The sequence below is a fragment of the Amblyomma americanum genome, chromosome 2, assembly GCF_052857255.1.
Source record: "Amblyomma americanum isolate KBUSLIRL-KWMA chromosome 2, ASM5285725v1, whole genome shotgun sequence".
Taxonomy (NCBI): Eukaryota; Metazoa; Arthropoda; class Arachnida; order Ixodida; family Ixodidae; genus Amblyomma; species Amblyomma americanum.
In genome coordinates, this window is record NC_135498.1 from 16,217,389 (window position 1) to 16,233,266 (window position 15,878).

The 15,878-nt window shown below is 50.7% G+C and overlaps 3 protein-coding genes across 5 annotated transcripts in view; 1 reads left to right on the top strand and 2 right to left on the bottom strand.

Annotated features, from left to right (window-relative positions):
* Positions 1-10,020, bottom strand: part of RhoGAP1A (Rho GTPase activating protein at 1A) — a 139,526-nt gene extending 129,506 nt beyond the window's left edge. The window contains exon 1 of the mRNA XM_077653296.1: positions 8,541-10,020. Within this exon, the coding sequence (XP_077509422.1) occupies positions 8,541-9,801 (1,261 nt within the window). The 5' untranslated portion in view covers positions 9,802-10,020. The remainder of the gene's footprint in view (positions 1-8,540) is intronic.
* Positions 10,021-10,160: 140 nt separating this feature from the next.
* On the top strand, positions 10,161-12,892 carry LOC144120667 (telomere length regulation protein TEL2 homolog). Its single transcript, XM_077653300.1, has one exon. The coding sequence runs from the start codon at positions 10,326-10,328 to the stop codon at positions 12,729-12,731; it is 2,406 nt and encodes an 801-aa protein (XP_077509426.1). The 5' UTR covers positions 10,161-10,325; the 3' UTR covers positions 12,732-12,892.
* Positions 12,718-15,878, bottom strand: part of HPS4 (Hermansky-Pudlak syndrome 4 protein) — a 36,824-nt gene continuing 33,663 nt past the window's right edge. For all 3 annotated transcript variants that reach the window (XM_077653298.1, XM_077653297.1, XM_077653299.1), the window contains exons 10-12: positions 15,679-15,811; positions 14,762-14,867; positions 12,718-12,954 (exon numbers count right to left, since the gene is read on the bottom strand). In XM_077653298.1, coding sequence (XP_077509424.1) covers positions 12,852-12,954; positions 14,762-14,867; positions 15,679-15,811 — 342 coding nt within the window. In that variant the 3' untranslated portion in view covers positions 12,718-12,851. The remainder of the gene's footprint in view (positions 12,955-14,761; positions 14,868-15,678; positions 15,812-15,878) is intronic.

Consider the following 15,878-nt stretch of genomic DNA (forward strand, 5'->3'; position numbering starts at 1 on the left):
TCCCTTTTTATATAAAAAAGGAGTACGCTAGAGGTTACCTTACTCCCTTTTTACTCCCATATAGGCTTATTAGAGTTTACAGAGTATATGGTTGAGTGGGGACCGACTAAAAAGCACGGACGCTTGCCGCAGAGGCAGCAATATCCTATACAGAACCGCCGAACAGCGCGCACGCCTGCAATAGAGACTGCAGCGTTTCCCGCAATCTTCTTCCTCCAACCAGGCAGGGACACACACACACACACACACACACACACACACACACACACACACACACACACACACACACACACACACACACACACACACACACACACACACACACACACACACACACACACACACACGCGCGCGCGCGCGCGCGCACGCACACACACACTATATATATATATATATATATATATATATATATATATATATATATATATATAAGAAAAGGAGGAAAGGAAACAAACGCCATACGTGAGTAACAACCACCGCCAGGCGCGACAAGGAAATGCGGGTATCCGTAGCTGTAGCTCGAGCAAACCGGCGCCCCCCTTTGCATAGAGCAACGCAGAAACACGTGCACTGCTTGGAGGAAACAGCATCCGAGCGAAAGATTACACCGCCGCCGGCACGGTTGGACGGAGCAGATCGTCAACAGTTAAAAGGCACTATGAGCTGTCGGTATACGAACTCTGGTGTTACCTCCGATTTGCTGCTGCTAGCGATTTCCTGGCGGTGCCATCAATCGAAATTAAGTTGGGCAGCGCCACCTACATGCACCAACACATGTGTTATACCCCTGTCACACGGGCATTTCGAGGGCCCTCGAACCGATAGTCTATCGACTCAAAGGCGATCGAGCGCTGCCACACGGGCAGTTTCAATGGCGATCGAGTCAATAGCCTATCGAGTCAACGGAGTAGCGCAGAACTCCATCGAGATTTCGAGGGCCTTCGAGCGCTGCCCAAGGTTGCTAGCGTTGCTTCGAGCGGCGCCATGCGCACTTTCGTACACGACACATTCACGGTGCAAAAACATGAACAAACATTATTCGCATAAAATTTAATGCAATCAGCCTGTAAAATTATTTTAAAATTATATTAGACTGGTTTTAAGTGCATTAAGCGCATTAATTTTGCATTGCAGTCTTTGCGTTGCTTGCGTACTTAACGTTGACAACATGGCGGCACCCTGCCCGCCCGCTTCACAGCGATAACAGCTTCGTCGCTAATCCCTCAAAGCAATATCGTGTTCCAAGCTGTTGTATTCGCCTTCAATTTGCCCATTCTTACCCTCGCATAAAGTTTCAAGAGGCAAATAGCTCTTGTTTTTCAGATATCATGGCGATTTCCCAGGTCTTAAGCCTGACGAAGCAGCGCTCCGACGCAGTTGGACTAGCTTGGTTTTGGCTCGTCTTGTATTAGTGTGGCTATAGCAGTGTATGCATATGTCCGTCGCGTACGTGCAATTAAAAGGGTTTTTAACGACTTTCGCGTATGCCTGTATTTCAGCATTTAGTATACATTTATCAACTATTTTTGTTATTTTTGCAAAATCCAAAGTAGCGATTGTGGCGCCACTCATCCGTGGCGTAAGACACGAGAACCATTTCAATGGCCATTGAGATTTGCCGTGTAGCAGCGGCGAGTTCGATGGCGATTGAGAATCTCGAAGACCCTCGACTCGAGGGTGATTGAAACTGGCCGTGTGACAGGGGTATTACACATAAAGACGCCCCCTGTATACGGCTACGACACTTTGACGTCCAAATAAGGGTAAAATGGAAGCCGCCGACGGACAGCCGCGGTCTGTGCTGCCATGTGCCAAGCTACCCATGTTGCATGCGGTTTCCTGAAGCCTGAAACTCTAATATTGAAGTACCTCGACGCAATTTTTTGAAGCTGCACCTGATCAAGGGTGCGCAGACCAGAATCGTGTCAGCGCATGTATCTGCTCAGCGCTTAAAGAGCCACGATTGTAATGTATCAAGTTGCCGTGTATAAATAAGCCCAGAAAAGGAACAACGCGGGAAAGACGACCCGCGAGGGGACAGCTAGAATTCATTTATGCCGTGGATAAGGTCCCTTCGCGGTAGCCAAAGCCTTAGTACGCATCCTTGGATGTTGCACACCGCCGCCGATATGCGACCTCCATGGTCGGTGATCGCGACCTCGGGCCCACTGGGTGGGAACAGCTGGGCCAGACATCGGCTCAAACACGGCTGCCACAAGATAGTTTCTGCGCGCTCGACCCAGCTGAATGTGCTGGCAACCAAACAAAAGATAACAAGACACGCGGACGCTCCCTGTCCTCGCCTGGTTTTGAGCTCTTCAATCTTTTCGGACGCCGTCCGCCACTCCTATAAACTGTTGACACTAGCCTCAAGGGAGCTGCTCGATTAGTTTCAAAACGGAAGCTCCAGTAATGATTCTCTGCAGGCACGCACAAAAGCTTGAACAAAGAGTCGTAACGGCTGGAAATTGTTACGATCTAAACACCGAGGCTAGTCCAGAAGCACTGGAGGGCTGTTGCGATCATCTTCTTTTGTATACTCGCTGGTTTTTTTTTTTTTTCAAGTTGCACATGGAGCTAGAAGCCCAGAAGAGGATGATATTATAACAAGCTTGAAAATCTCTCTACATGACTACGTCGAAGGACGTCCTGCCAAGCTGGCAATTCTAAGGAATATCATTCGCTGCCTCCTCTAGCGGGCACAAACGAAATGCTCGAGTTGCGATATGAAGAGCGCTCATTTCGCCGGAAACCAAGGTGCAGCGTGGTTGTAGTCCATGGTTTATGGGGTTAATCGCCCCAAAGCGACTCAGGCTATGAGGGACGGCGCAGTGAAGGGTCCGGAAATTTCGACCACCTGGGGTTCTTTAAGGTGCACTGACATCACGCAGCACACGGGGGGTCTCTAGAATTTCGCCTCCATCGAAATTCGACCGCCGCGGCCGGCATCGAACCCGCGTTCTCTTTCGGGTCTGCAGCCGAGCGCCATAACCACTGAGCCACCGCGTGATGTCGGAGAAAAGCTGCGAGTCTGCTAAGTACGCAATTGTTACGCGGCGCTCGGTAGGTACACAGTACACACACGCTGACGAAGCCAGCCAGCCGAACGAAGCGCGCTGGTGAGAAAGGCAACGAATACCAGCGCGGAAAAATCAGCTCGGCACTTCTCAGCCACGCAACAGCGACGGCATCCGGCGAGAGGGGCCGCCGCTTTCGCGGAAGAATGACACGCGTCGGATGCGTCTCGGCCGCTCTTCTTCCCTCAGCACTCGCGAGCGAGTCTGGGGCGCAATGCAGGAAAGCCGCGCGCGCACGCCACAAATCCATTAGCCCGCTTTTCCGCCAGACGCCCCACTGGCCGGAGGCGTGATGATTTTGGCGCCGCTGTCGCACGTACAACGTGAAGACGCCGCGCCAGTGTCTCATCAGCCCATCTCTACCTACCTCTCGCTCCGCCACGCGATCCCGGTGTTTATTCAAGAGGTCGTCGCCTGGAGACCGACTAGCCATACCTAACAGGACGGACGCGTGGCAAGAGGACGGCGGTAATCAATCTCCCGCGACGGAACAGGCTTCCGCGTGGGCAGAGGACGAGGTCGCAGTCCCGCTTTGGGCCCACGAGTGACGGGGTCGCCGGAGAGAAACGACTCCGCCGCGAGGCGATTGGCCCTGATCGACAGCGGCCATCCGTCAAGATCAAGCGGTCGACGCACCTCCTATACGGCGCGCACAGGAGGCGGGAAGTTCTTTCCTGCGCGGACGCCCTCGCCACTGAGCTGAGGCGTAGAATCAAAACATAAATGGGGGACACTGCTGAAAGGAGGCTGTGCCCGAGGCAGGAGGAGGACAGAGGACCGTGGTTAAAGGGACACGGTAGAGACAGAGAGAAGAGGCAATTCGTCTCGGTGCTCTGGTCAGGCGCGCATAAGCGGATCAGCGCCATTCGGAACAGAGAAGACTCGAGGGGCGAAGGCCCGGGGGAACCGATTCTCCACGGAGCGCCGAAGAAAGGGCTGGCCGATGATCCGACTTCCTCGCCGGAACCGTGTTCGCAGCGGAAAGAGGATGCACGGGCGGAGGAGGAGGGGACGGCGGACGCAACGAACACAGGGTTCGACGCCTTGCCGACGCCAAAGGACAACGCGAAAGCACAACGAGCCAGGACTGCACCGGCAGGGACAGAGCGGAGGAAACCTAAAAACGACTGACAGAATCAATCAAGGGTGCCACCCCTTCCCCCGCGTTGTTTTTAAGAGCGCTCCGTGCCGCAAGCCGTGATCAAGCAGATGCCGACAACTAACGGGCCGTTCCGTAACATGTACCCTAAAAGGCCGGGGTATAGAAGTGAGGGGGGGGGGGGGGGGGAGCTTCGCCAATCGAGTTGCATCATATACGCAGCCTCGAACCAGGTGGCCGTTAGGGCGTGTAGGGATGACCGCCTCGACACGCTTCGTGAGGCACTGTCTCCCGACTGCTCAGCCTACCGGCTTGTACTTGGTGAAGGAACCTCGTCCCGACTACATACATTTACATGCTCAAATGCAGTTCACGGGCCTGCTCCAAAGGTATCCGAGAGTTGCTTTCCACCGAGACGCCCTGCCCTCATGAGCCTCTCGGCCCGCACTTCAGTGGCAGAAGAATGGATTCAGAGCAGCTCCGGAGTTAAAAGTTCCATCGCAGCAACGGCATGGCTGTCGCCGTCTAGAGCTGCCGCCAATGGCAGCGACAATATCGCCACTCTTCGAACGCTGCCCCGAAGACGGTTGGCTGAGATGTGTATAGCGTAGCTTGATGCTCCGCACTCGCTGTCCAGGCGTCGAGGTATAGAATACTCCTTGACGCGCGACGCTGTTTGTCAGCGAAAAACGTAGCCTCTATAGGCACCCGCAACGACCGCAGCCTCTCCCCATGGCCGCGTGTTATTACTCCTCAATGACGGATTGCAGACAGAAAAGACAAAGATCACACAACGTGTGCGGGAGAGGGAAGCCACATCTTCCGGCTTTCCAGGAACACTCCGTTCCAGCTGTGCACGGTCCGCGCTGCTGCCCATCCAAGGCCTTCGCCGTGAGCGCACGCATCGGGCACGAGCGTGTAACGCGCTGCCGACACGAAAACCCTTCCGATTTAATTCCCGGCATGCGCCGCTGTATGCGCGGACCGAACGCTGCGCCGTTACACACACGCCGGTCACGACAGGTTACAGCAGCCGGTGTCTCTCTCGTGAATATTCAAAGGCGGAAACGGCGCCCGGCACAAGCGCGCCACGAATAACCAGCCTTGCTGGGCTATATTCGGGCAGCGGCAGAGGCGCGTCACTTGCGGAAAAGCTCAAGCAGCCAGCCCCTCAGGCGACCAGACAGTGCTCAGACTTGCCAGCTGTGGAGTTTTCAAACGTCCTAAACGAGGTTTTCCCTACATATACTGTCTCGCTTACCATATGGTGATCCTCCGGTGACTAAAACGAGGGAACGATACGCTCGGAAATCGAAACTATACAGCGTTGCTCAATTGCCGACTAGCGGCGACCTATAAAGCGCAAGCTCCCGGCTCCCAATTAAACGCACGTGCACCGTCATACACGTTATACAGAGAACCACTAACCGTGACAGCGAATCCGATTACGCTCCACACCGTGATTTTCACTAGCTGGAGTCTCGAAGGCCCGCTCGCCTCAGGACGATCCATTTCCTGGCCACGAAGTCCCGGCATGGGAAAGCCATCGTTTCGATTAAAGTCCTCCCAGCGATTCGATACAGATACCTAAACATTTCTCGTGAATGAAATTTACACAGAGAGCAGCAAGTGACTTTTTTGGCAGCATTAAGTATGTAAGTAAAGAGCATGTAGATCATGCGTAAAAGTAGGGCAACAAAAAAAACATTCTTTTCTAACCATTCCTCATCGAAAACATTTTCTGAATGTAACAGGCTGCCTGCTTCACTTTTCAATGTGCATAAAAAATAAACATACGCAGTGACCCCCTGCGACTGCTTCGGGGTCACCCACTATCGGAGACAGAAGTCGTCTGGCGATTTTGGCCTCTAACAAGTGTGACCTCCAGCCAGCGGCTAAAAACATAGTTATCTGCTTCGATTACGACGCTCGCGGTCCAGAGACTTTTGTCCCCGACTGTTCTTATATGTCGCCGATTATATTCTGTCGCTGACTTCCTTTTCCAGGCACTATGCGCAACACGGGAAACGAGCAGATCGCAGCGAGGGTGCGTAATTACGGATGTCTGCTGCGACTTGGCAAGAACCTTCGCTGCTGTTCTATTCATAAACAGCAATCTCGCGCAATTAGATACTATAATCAGCGCAATTTAGATGCCCACAACAACGGACTGCGTATACCAGTTGTGACTCGGGCGCAACAACGCTGCCTCGCCAAATCTCTGCTTACCGCCGGCGCAGAACGGCCATCTTTAGGCATGAGTCACGGGGCCAGATAATCAACCGACAAGCGCTGTTGACGCAGTGGCGCTATCGTTACCAACTGAACGTATGCTTGACGGTTCGCCTTTTATGTGCGGATCGAGCCACCGGGGGAGCCAAGTGGAAGAGTACTGTGCTACATATAACCGCTCAGGGCACTAAGTCTGGATCTCCTCGTACAAGTAAGTGTACCTTGGAGTAGTCCAGTTGGCACAATATTGGTGTCGATTGACAAGCAAGCGCACAGATAACTCTGTCCGCATAACTCGAAAAGGACGGTGGGCAGTCACTTTTGGATTGGATTGCAGAGTTCATAGATACGAGGCTTACGTATCTCGTTTTCCGGCCGCGAGGCTTGGAGTTTCAGCCTTTGGAGACCTGATAAGGCACTGATGAGGCGCAACCAAACCGCGCAGGAGCCCAATGAAGGCGCGTCTACAAAGTGGACCAGCAAATCGACGGCCGCGCCCACATCCTTTGATGCCCTCGTTAGCGAAGTGGATAACGAAGTTTCACAAGCCGGCGTTTAACTTCTGCAGTACGGTTTAAAACCAGTGTTGAACAATCTTCCAGAACGCGAAGTCATTTATCCCTTCATTCAAGTCATTTATCCCTTCCCTTACGGCGCGGTTCAGGTGTCCGCCGAGATGCAAGACAGACACTGCGCCATTTCCTTTCCCCAAAAACCAACCAATTTTCAATCACCGTACCCCTATCCTTTAATAATAATAACTTTATTTGCATCAAACGCACATGATGCCGGAGGCCTGCAGAAAAATCTGTCATTAAGGCAGCTTGACAAGGCCGCAGGCCCCCACACTGGCAACTACACGTAGCGGTCAGCAGTCATGAACAAATATATACTGCAAAGTGTGAAACAGCAAGCAAAAGTTATTACATTGAAAAAAGGAAATTTCCACAAAACCTGACTGTAACCCTTTTTTTTTTCCCTCTCTTCCTGTCCTTTTATTCCCGCTAGCCGCAGCTCAGGCTTCGATGGCAGATGCCGCAGCTAGCGACATATTTTCCTTCCATTGTTACTTCATTAACAAATAGCCACTAGCAACAACACCGTCCGCGCACAATCGTTCCAGAGAGAACGGAGGCACGTCCGACCGGCGTCTGGCAGTTTCCTGCCCACGTTCGCTACGAATTTCTCATTTTGTAACAGCGCTGGGGGTCTCACCAGAAGCCCCCGCGAGGACGTCGCAGCTACGGAGAAAAACCGATTGATCTGAAAGGCCGAAAAATGCCAAGCACCTAAAGCACTAATTGGAGGACTCTGGTACTCCGGTATACAAGGTAGTAGTGTCCGCCAACAGGCGCGGTGACACATAACAGGGAAAATAGAAAAGAGTGCGCGGCGAATATTTAGTGCCGTGCAGCCGCAAAACCTTCCTCTTGGCCTTTACCGCAACCTCCTCCAACGCCACCAGCTGACGGGATGCCGGAAGTCGAGGCTGTGTCATCGGCGCCTACGCACCAGCGCAGAGCCACTCGTGGACCTTTTTTTTTCTTTCCTTACCTTGTCTCGCCAGAGGCGACAAGGGTGGTGCCAAAACAGATACGGAGCTCTCTACACATACCCGATGGCTCACTCGGGTTACAAGGCTGAATAAAAGCGTGCAACGCATTGCGACAGTCAGGCGCATGCGAGGCCCCGTACCTCGGAATACGCGCACGACTGAGCTCAAGTGTGACAAACTACCCAGTTAAAATCGGTCGCGAGGTGCTTTAACGAAGTCCAGCCCGGCTGGAAACCTACAGGGGAGTAAACAGAAAGTAAGCCTTGCGTCCGTGACACGGCCAACGTCAAACATTAGAAAGTGCTTCTTTTTTTTTTTTTTTCACGGGCGGCGAAACGACAACCTAATCTGCGTGCCGTCGCAGCAGCTATGAAGGGCTGAATCATTCAACGGTTAGGCCGATCAGATGTGCTTGTGAAACTACGGGCACAGCCCGCGACGTGCCGACCGCTTATGCGCTAGTGACAGGACAACCTTTCTTCGAAGGCGCAAGCATGACGGTCTGAAAGACATTTCGGTTGGCTCAGCCAAGGAACCGCTGCATCGCGCTTAGTCAGCACAGGACGACCCCACTCACCGGAGTCGACGTCCAGCTGTTCCTCCGTCTTGCAGCGGTGGAGGTCGGCGCTGCCCGTGGTCGCCGTGCCAGCGTCCTGGTCCAGCTCCGCGTCGCTCGACATGGAGCGGAGCATGGACGCGGCGTCGTCCTCCTCGGAGTCCATCGACTCCGAGGCCTTGAGTAGCGCCATGTTCTCGTACGTCGCGGGCGACGCGACCGGACTGGGCGCGCTGCCGCCAGCGTCGTCGGAGCCACTCCTAGCCGTGTGCGGCCGCTCCAGCTTGCCGAACTCCACGTAATCCGGCTCGGGACTGAAGCCCGCGTCCTCTTCTTCGCCGCCCTTGGACGAGCAGGCCTCGTCGTCTTCCAGGGCCACGGTGTCGTAGATCACGTCGTATCCGTCTTCGGAGGCGTCGGTCGGCGTCGGTGGGGTGGGCGGTGGAGGCGCCTCGCGCGCTGGGTATCCGTGAGGCCGGGTAGGCGCTGGCTGGGCGGACGACGGGGCAGCCGGTTGGCTGGCCGGTCGGAACGTGCTGAACGCAGGCGGAACGTCGCTTTGAGTCCTGGCTGTAGCGGATTCGCTTTTGCTCAGGCAGTCGGCGGGCGAAGCGACGGGCTCGGAAGCCTCCGCCGAGGAGGCCGTCGCCGGAGTGTCGCTTTGTCCTAGCTGCGACACAACGGACGACGGTGGCCACTTCGCGCGTTTCGGAGGCGGTGTCGGTGGCTTTCTACGACGCCTCGACTGCGAATCCTGCGCATCGGCAGCCGGAGCCGTGGTAGGGCCAGAGGCACTGTTTCTCTCGGAGGTAGACGAGCGCGTGAATCCGCTCACGGCAATCACGGTCACGTACGGCTTTCCGTGCTCGTCTGTGACGCCGTTGACGGACTGGCACTCCGTGCTGCTGGCAGGCTTGTCGTGCTTCGAGTCTGCCACTTTTTCGCAAACCGGCGATGTAACGCCAACCGCCGCCGCCTCCGGTAGTCCGTTTGAGGTGCCGACGCCGTTGCTGTTGCGGGGATTGTCGCCATGTTCGGGCCCGGCGTTTTTGTCGCCAGACTTGTCTCGCGACGACGATCGCTTGACACGTTCAGCATCCGACAAATATTTTTCGAAATACTGTACCAGGAACTCCTCCTGCTCGAGTTCTTCTCGGAGTTGAGCTACACGCTGCCTGTGCGTGGACAGTAGAGTGCGTAGGTCCTCTTCCCATATCAGCGACAGTTTCGAGTGGGGAAATCGCTTCGCCCAGTTGCGCTGCAAGTCATTAAAGGCTTCCATTGCGATCGCAATGACGCACTATCCACACGTCGTCACAACAACACACATACGCTAAGACTCAAAAGGGGTGACACACGCAAACACCGTCGAAAACATCGCACAGCATACAAGGGCGCAACCCTCACGAGAGCACAAAGTACACTACACGCTTACCGAAACTCTCGCGTTCATCTGCGAGGGTTTCCCATGCCGCTCGCGAGCGTCGCTGTTGACGAAGCTGGTGGCGCCAGCTAAGGACCAGATATGAAAGCTTTTTCGAGGAAGCGCCGTGTTTGGCCGTAAGGGTTCCTTCTTATCCGGCAACAATGGGATGTTTGTATCGGTTTTTAGTTCGTGTTTTGTTCGTTGTGCCCGTGCACGCATGTGTGCCTCTGCCATCGTGGTCTGTACTCACGTGGGTCGTGCCTGAAGAATTCGAGTGCGGCGGACAGACGCAGTTCCACTTTTCAAGCCGTTGTTTTTGATGTTCCGGATGTTGTGAGTGCGTTGTGTGGAGAACTACGTGAATAGTCGCGCGAACAACCATGGGTGAACACGCCAGGTTGAGTTCTGAGGCTGCGGAGCTCGCACACAAGTTGTTATCGCATGTAGCTCTCGGTGAGAAGACCGCAGACATCCAGAGAATTCTGAACTTGCCCCCTGAGTCCACCCTATGCAGTGCCGACGCTTCTCTGTACTGCCATTTCGTGACGGCACTGCTTGATAATCTAAGCGCAAATGCACTGAGAAACGCCGAGGAAGAACGCATGTTCGATGCCCTCGTGATGCGCTGTCCTCCCGAAGACTTGCTTCTCGTCTTGGCTTCTGCACTTCGACGCTACAGCAAGAGCTACAGACTTGACAAAGGGACAGTACTTCTTAGCGCGTTTGTGCAAGGAGGCCATCTTTACAGACTCTTGGTTGGACAGTGTCACCGAGACGCATCAGGCCAGTCTGACGAGTCGTCATGGCCCGCGCTCGAGACAATTCTCGTGTCACTTCCCGAGCGGGTCGTAAACAGTCGCGCTCAAAATATCCCGGATGTCTTGACGCCGCGGGAGTACTTCGTGTCTCTTCTCAACTGCATACTTCGAGCTTTATGTCACGCCCGTGATGAAGTGAATCGTTGCGTCGATATTCACGTGGTGTTTTTGAGTCGGCTTCTGGGTCGAGTTTGCACTATTGGGCAGTCAGAACTGGTTGAAAAGCAGTTTGTTCCAAAGCTAGTGCTCCAGTGCCAGAGCGACTTTATTTTTCGGCGCATCTGCTGTAAAATCGTCACTTGTGTCCCAGACAGCTGTTTGGAGAATGTGATTGTCGTTCTGCTTTCAGCACTTAATGACTACAACCATGTTGACTGGTTCATGGCCGACTCAGTGTGTACTCACAGCAAACTCAAATATCTTCTTGCCACGAAGCTTCCGCTGATGAGAACGTTTAGCAAAGTCACTATACTGCAAAATCTTGTTGGGTACCTTGCGTCGTCTGAAAGGCGGAGGCCGATATTCTTGGATCTTGTGAAAGAGATCCTTAGTGTGTGGGGAGACAAGACATTGATGAAGCATCAGAGTGAACAGCAGCAGAAGTACCTGACAAGTGCGCTGATGATATCTCTTGGGCATATTAAAATAACTGGGTGTGGAAAAGCTACTGCTGACAGTATCATGTCCAAGCTCCTGCATGGCGTAGGAAGCCACATTGCATCACCAGAGGAGTGGATAAGGACATACGGCATGATTGTAGCTGAACAGTTTACTGCTGTGCTTCAACCTGATGGTCCAAAGTTAAACTTTGAATATAAACTGGATGATGATATCAGCGACTTGTTATCGCTCACAGATGTAACCACAAAACGGCAGGATCCGCACATAAAAGAGAGTCTAGAAGAGGTCATTAGTACTGAGGAAGTAAAGCCCAAGGCAGCAAAAGCCAATCTTGTGCAGGACGAACTGGACAGTGATGATGACCTTGAGCCCTTTGACATGTCTCACGACACACCAAATGCTTCAAAGAAGCCGATGTATCTGCGTGACTGTATGGAAGGACTCTTGGAACAAGAGAACAAGGACTGGATGGAATCTTGCCTGAAGACTGTTAGTAACTTGATTCAGACATGCAAGGATGAACTACAAGATGTTGCTGAAGAACTGTCCAAGATACTGCTTTACCTTGACGACAAGTTCTGCACAGCTAGCTTCGATGCTCTAAGACACCAGGCTCTTGTCACTTTGGCTGTGAACAGTCCTAAAACTGTCGCAACTTACCTGACAGATCAGTTCTACGACAGGAACTTGAACATCAGACAGAGGCTGGATATTCTTGAAGTGCTTGCTTTGGCAAGTAACCAGCTAGCATCAGCTAAAGCACCACCCACACCTCCCAGAGTAGAAAGAACTGTTTCGAACATAACAGATACACATTGGAAAACTGTTGTAATGGAGCGTGTGAAGGCAAAGACCAGGATCATTAGCAAGGGACGAGCAACCACAGTGGAACCTACAAAAAACAGGTTTTCAGATGTTGCCGGATACTTTTTTTACCCACTGATGAGCTACTACGATAGAAAAGAGAACACCTTCGACCTTCTTGGGGAAGATAGCTTTGTTTTAGCTCGTCTCATTGCCACACTTGGGATTGTGCAGGACTCTGCAGCCAACTGCCCCAGGAGTGCCCACATGGCTGTCTGCCTTTTGGAGTTCTTGTCAGCCTTGAAGTACCACACAGACGCATGTGTTCGTGATGCCATTCTTTTTGCACTGTCAGTGATATTCATCAACGTTCCTGTGAACTTACTGCTTTCCAGTGGGGAACAGGAACTTGTCGAGATACGGGAGTGGCTTCAAATGGTTGTAGTGAAGGACTCTTTTGATGCTTGTAGGCTGAAAGCAGCTCAAGTTTTACAGCTCCTTGTTTCACAGGTGAACAAAGAAGTACCGGTTTCAGATAAATAAATGCTGTGATTTTATTACATTCCTAATGTGCATGCTTATGGCTTTTGATATTTACAAGGTGGCATTGTGACTTGATTTTTCAGTTACCTCTGGTGATATAATGTTTGCCGTGTGAAATATCTACACTGTTGGTGTCAATAAAAAATCCTTGTCATCAGTCATCACTTTGAAGCTCTCATGGTCTTCACTCCTTGTTGCTTGTATCCACGTCTTGCCAAGTGACCTGGAACAGATAACACAATGGAAATTCGAGCACATCTTACTTTTCACACTTTACAGCTACTGATGTACATGTTTGCCTGCACTCTCTCCCAGAAGGAGCTCTTAAGTTGGCTATTTTTTTGTGTGCTCTAAAAGACAAGGTCTTTTGGCCGTAATGCACCCTCAGATTGCGTTTTTTTCAAGCTCCTTCACTAAAGGGTACAATGGAGTTATTGCAAAGCCGCATCATGCTTGCTTCCTTAGCATTATAAGCAAGGAAAGCCAGAGAGAGCTAGAATAGGCGGAAAGCAGCTTGACATAGAACTCTCTATGCGTGGTTGCTGCAATGGATTATAGAAGAGTAGCAGTGGCTATAGGGAGAACGAGAGTGGGGCTCGCTACGTTCCTTTTAGCATGTGTCAATTTCTTGTCATTTAGCAAATTTGCAAAGGGGTGAAATGGTGGTGTCAAGCAACACATTGCAGCTGGTCAGAAGCGGGAAGCACATCGAAGTATTTTAATGCGACAGCATTAAGGCTGGCTCTCGTTCTGCGGAAAGTTAGGCAGTGGCGTCCTCATGAGCGAAAAAGCAGGTGGCCATCTGCTACCTAAGTCACATGACCTTGTGACGGCATCACAACCTGTCCAACAGATTGTAAGCAAACTGTCCACTGTGGCAGGTGGCAGCTAAATTAATGATTTGTCGAGAGAGGTTGCTCGAGAAGAGCAACCTAGGTCTCGGAAGCCCCACTGGTAGCTGTCACCTGCTGGGGCTGTGGCACACCACTTAAAGGAGTATAGACACCTAAATTTGGTGGCATGTTTTCTTCCGTATGAATCATCATGTGATATTCGTCTACGCCCCCTAAATAATTCATAATCAAATTTTTTCTGTCATGCTGCTTCTGTTTCGGTTTCAAGAGCCGAGCGATGACTGTGACGCCAAAAAGTGCTTTTGTGTCACGTGAGGCTTGAGAAAACGTCCATAAGATCGCTGCTTCATCGTTTTAATTTACTGCAGTACTGAAGCCAGCCTTCTTCAAAAGCCGAAATGACAATGAATGAGGAAGCAGAGATTATATTGCAGTTTTTTCATGTCTCGCGTCACCTGTAAGTACATGTTGACGTCACTGTCCTCATTTGGCTGTTGAAACCGAAACAGCACAAAAAAGAAATGCGATTGTAATTTATTTAGCGGTCGTAGGAGAATACCAGGTAGTAATCCATCTATAATAATGCCTTACGCATCATTACAAACAAGAAAGTGCGCACCCAAAATTTGGGTGTCTATACTCCTTTAACTACCACACAGTCCAGGAGTGGTATGAGGACTCGCAACAATTTATGAATGTAGAGAATGACCAATTGAACGCTGTTGCATGAAACCCTTGAGGCTGGGCTGAAGTGTTCCTTCCACTTTTTACATTGAAAGCTGTTGTAGCTTTGGTTTAGCCATATGGCCCGGCATTCTACGTATATAAGATTTGAATTAGTTTTTGAATTAATTTTAAATTAATGGAATTTAATTCAATTGCCACCAACCATGGCAGGCGGAAAAGTGGAAGGAATCCTCCTCTCCATATTTAGGAGAGAGGATGGAGAGACAAGTTCAAGAGGGAAGAGAGAGTGAGGGTGGGAGGTGATGGGTGGCCAGACAAGATTTCGTTGATTTGCATTAGCACAGCTAGGTTTTCTCTTACGGCTGATGACGTAGATCCTATGGCCAGATGCTGAGTCTAATTGCTAAACCAAAGTTATAACAGCTTTCGCTAATTAATGTGCTAAGCTAGGAAGCTAAGTTCTGCAATTTTTTTTTCTTTACAACTTACAATGCATTGATGTTGTTGATGCTGCTGCTCCTGAGAAACTCGCCATGTGCAGATTGTATCAACTGAATATGCTGTTTTTTAACTTCTTCCTGTGCATCTAATGTGCCTGCAATGGAGAAAAGGCAGCGTTAGTGAATTATTGCAAACAGAACATGTGGCATTATAATTTGTGGCCATAAGTAGTTGGTTTCACTTTATTATCACAACATTAAGAGATTCCATAACAAGGCTCCTTCTGTGTCATTAGTGAACGTTTCAGCCTTGATTCCATGACTTACGGAATCACTCTAATATTTGCAATTATGCGATATCCACTGCTTTCCCTAGATTGTCTTTGAAATATGCGATGAATTTGGTCATCTTGTGTATTTGGATGGATTATTTCTCATCGCTCCTGTTGCTCCATATTTATGTTATGTAGTGATTAATTGCTGAATACTGATTTCTGCACCAAGCTTTGATCCCCATGAATACTGTTGTGTTCCCCAAAGAAATGCTTGCAGCCCTTATTTTGGGAAAATTTATCATTACATAGTAAATGCATTTAGGCCATGCTCTCAGACATTGCATGAGATTACACAATCATGAGTGTTAACTAAAAATAGATATTTTGAACTAAAGGCAATAGAATTGACACTACTTTTTGCTTACAGCTTTGCATAGGAGGATACCTTGAATGCAGGATGCAGAATGCAAAATACCTCAGATTATTTGGTGAAGTGCTTTTGGTGTACTTTGTATGTCCAGTGACCACATTTCAGTGGGCAGGTAGAGAAAACCTTTTTGTGCAGAGTTTTAAAGTGAAATAAAAATGAAAAAATCAAGCACAAGATGTTCGAATTGATCCTCATCATATGCACAGTTAAAAAAAATTGTTTTATCTTTAATGGCGACAAGTTTGCATTATGGTTGCTTACCTCTGAGGCTGCACAGCTTGCTGTTGAAGCATACCTCGGCACCCTTGGTACCATTTGTTGGCTGAGAGTCCTGGTGCTGCCAGCTTCTTGCTGCCACCTCCAAGTCACCGAGTTCAGCAATACATCTTTTCCACTGGAAAGCATAACCAAGTGCAACGTGTTCTCTCGTACCATCCCTGAATTTTGTTTGCCCGTTTATT

What these genes read in the sequence shown, in the direction of transcription:
- LOC144120667 (XM_077653300.1), top strand. Translation starts at nt 10,326, where the DNA reads ATGGGTGAACACGCCAGGTTGAGTTCTGAGGCTGCGGAGCTCGCACAC.